Here is a 1,245-nt window from a genome sequence, read left to right as displayed (position 1 = left end):
TCCAGTTGTTATACTGTACAAGAATCTGGGAATGCATACTGTTGTGAATGAGATTTCTAAGATGGAGAAATTGCAGAGAAAAAAATACATAGGTGTTTTAAGATGAGAATCCATAAATGTAAGAATGATAATGGTCAAATTTCCAGTAATGCTCAGCACGTAGCTGAGAAATAAGAAGATAAAAAGAAGAACTTGCAGCTGTGGGTCCTCTGTAAGTCCCAACAAGATGAATGTTGTTATTGCTGTGTGATTTCTCATTGTTACCTATGATGTCTTAGGCAATCTACATGAAAAAAAAGTCAAAGAGAAAGTATTTAAACAGAAGAAAGGAAACAATAAGGCAAAAATCAATGAAACAGAACACAATAAAGCAAGAGAGAAGATCAAAGGAATTGAAAGCTGATTCTTAGAAAAGATAAATAACACTGATAAAACTGCTGTGAGACTGACCTGAAGAAAAGATAAGCTTTGTCAGGAATGAGCGCGATAACATCATTAGAGATTATACAGATATTAAGAAGATAAAAATGAAATATTTTGAAAATGTCTGCAGAGTAGATGTGGCAACTTAAATGGAATGCACTAATTCTTTGAAGGATACAATATACCAAAGATAATTCAAGTTGAAATATCTAATATATATAGTCCTATATCTATTAAAGTAAACAAATATGTAGTAAGACATCCCATAAAGAGAACTCCAGGCGCAGACGGCTTAATTGTAGGTTTCTACTAAACAGTCAAGACAAACAAAGGCACCAGTTCTATACAAATCCTTTCAGAAAATTGATGAAACCAAAAATTATAGCATTATCTGATGGAGCTACTCACGTCTGTAAACTTAATATAAATGATAACCACAATAAAAAAGGGAAGAGTGAAGGGTCTTATATAGTAATACATTTTCTGCATTCTACCTCCAGTAGTAAAATATTGATTATAACTGGTCTGTGAAATGTTTCTTGGGTACATCATGTCACACACAAACTTTTAAGAAATGGTATAGTCAAACGTACGTTATATAAATTAAAATGAAACACTGGGGCTATTAATTTTGAGGCAGAAAATGAGAAACAAAAGAAAGAACCATGAGAACAAACAAAATGATTAACAGATGTTCAAACATAAATAATTACATTGTATAAATGACCAAAACATACCACACTGATTAAAAGACAGGGATTATAAGAATGTGTTTTTAAGAAACCTCCCACCTAGATGCAGTATTTAAACACTTCACTTCAA

The 1,245-nt window shown here is 31.9% G+C and overlaps 1 protein-coding gene across 1 annotated transcript; it reads right to left on the bottom strand.

Annotated features, from left to right (window-relative positions):
* On the bottom strand, positions 1-258 carry OR6C2G (olfactory receptor family 6 subfamily C member 2G; the record flags this gene model as incomplete). Its single annotated transcript, NM_001388932.1, is given in 1 exon segment — positions 1-258. A coding segment is annotated over 1 exon segment (258 nt), but the record flags the coding sequence as incomplete, so codon positions are not given.
* Positions 259-1,245: the final 987 nt, after the last annotated feature.

The sequence above is a fragment of the Canis lupus genome, chromosome 3 (genome assembly GCF_011100685.1).
Source record: "Canis lupus familiaris isolate Mischka breed German Shepherd chromosome 3, alternate assembly UU_Cfam_GSD_1.0, whole genome shotgun sequence".
Lineage (NCBI taxonomy): Eukaryota > Metazoa > Chordata > Mammalia > Carnivora > Canidae > Canis > Canis lupus.
The sequence above is the reverse complement of the archived record's forward strand: the minus strand, read 5'-3'. Positions and strand labels throughout refer to the sequence as shown.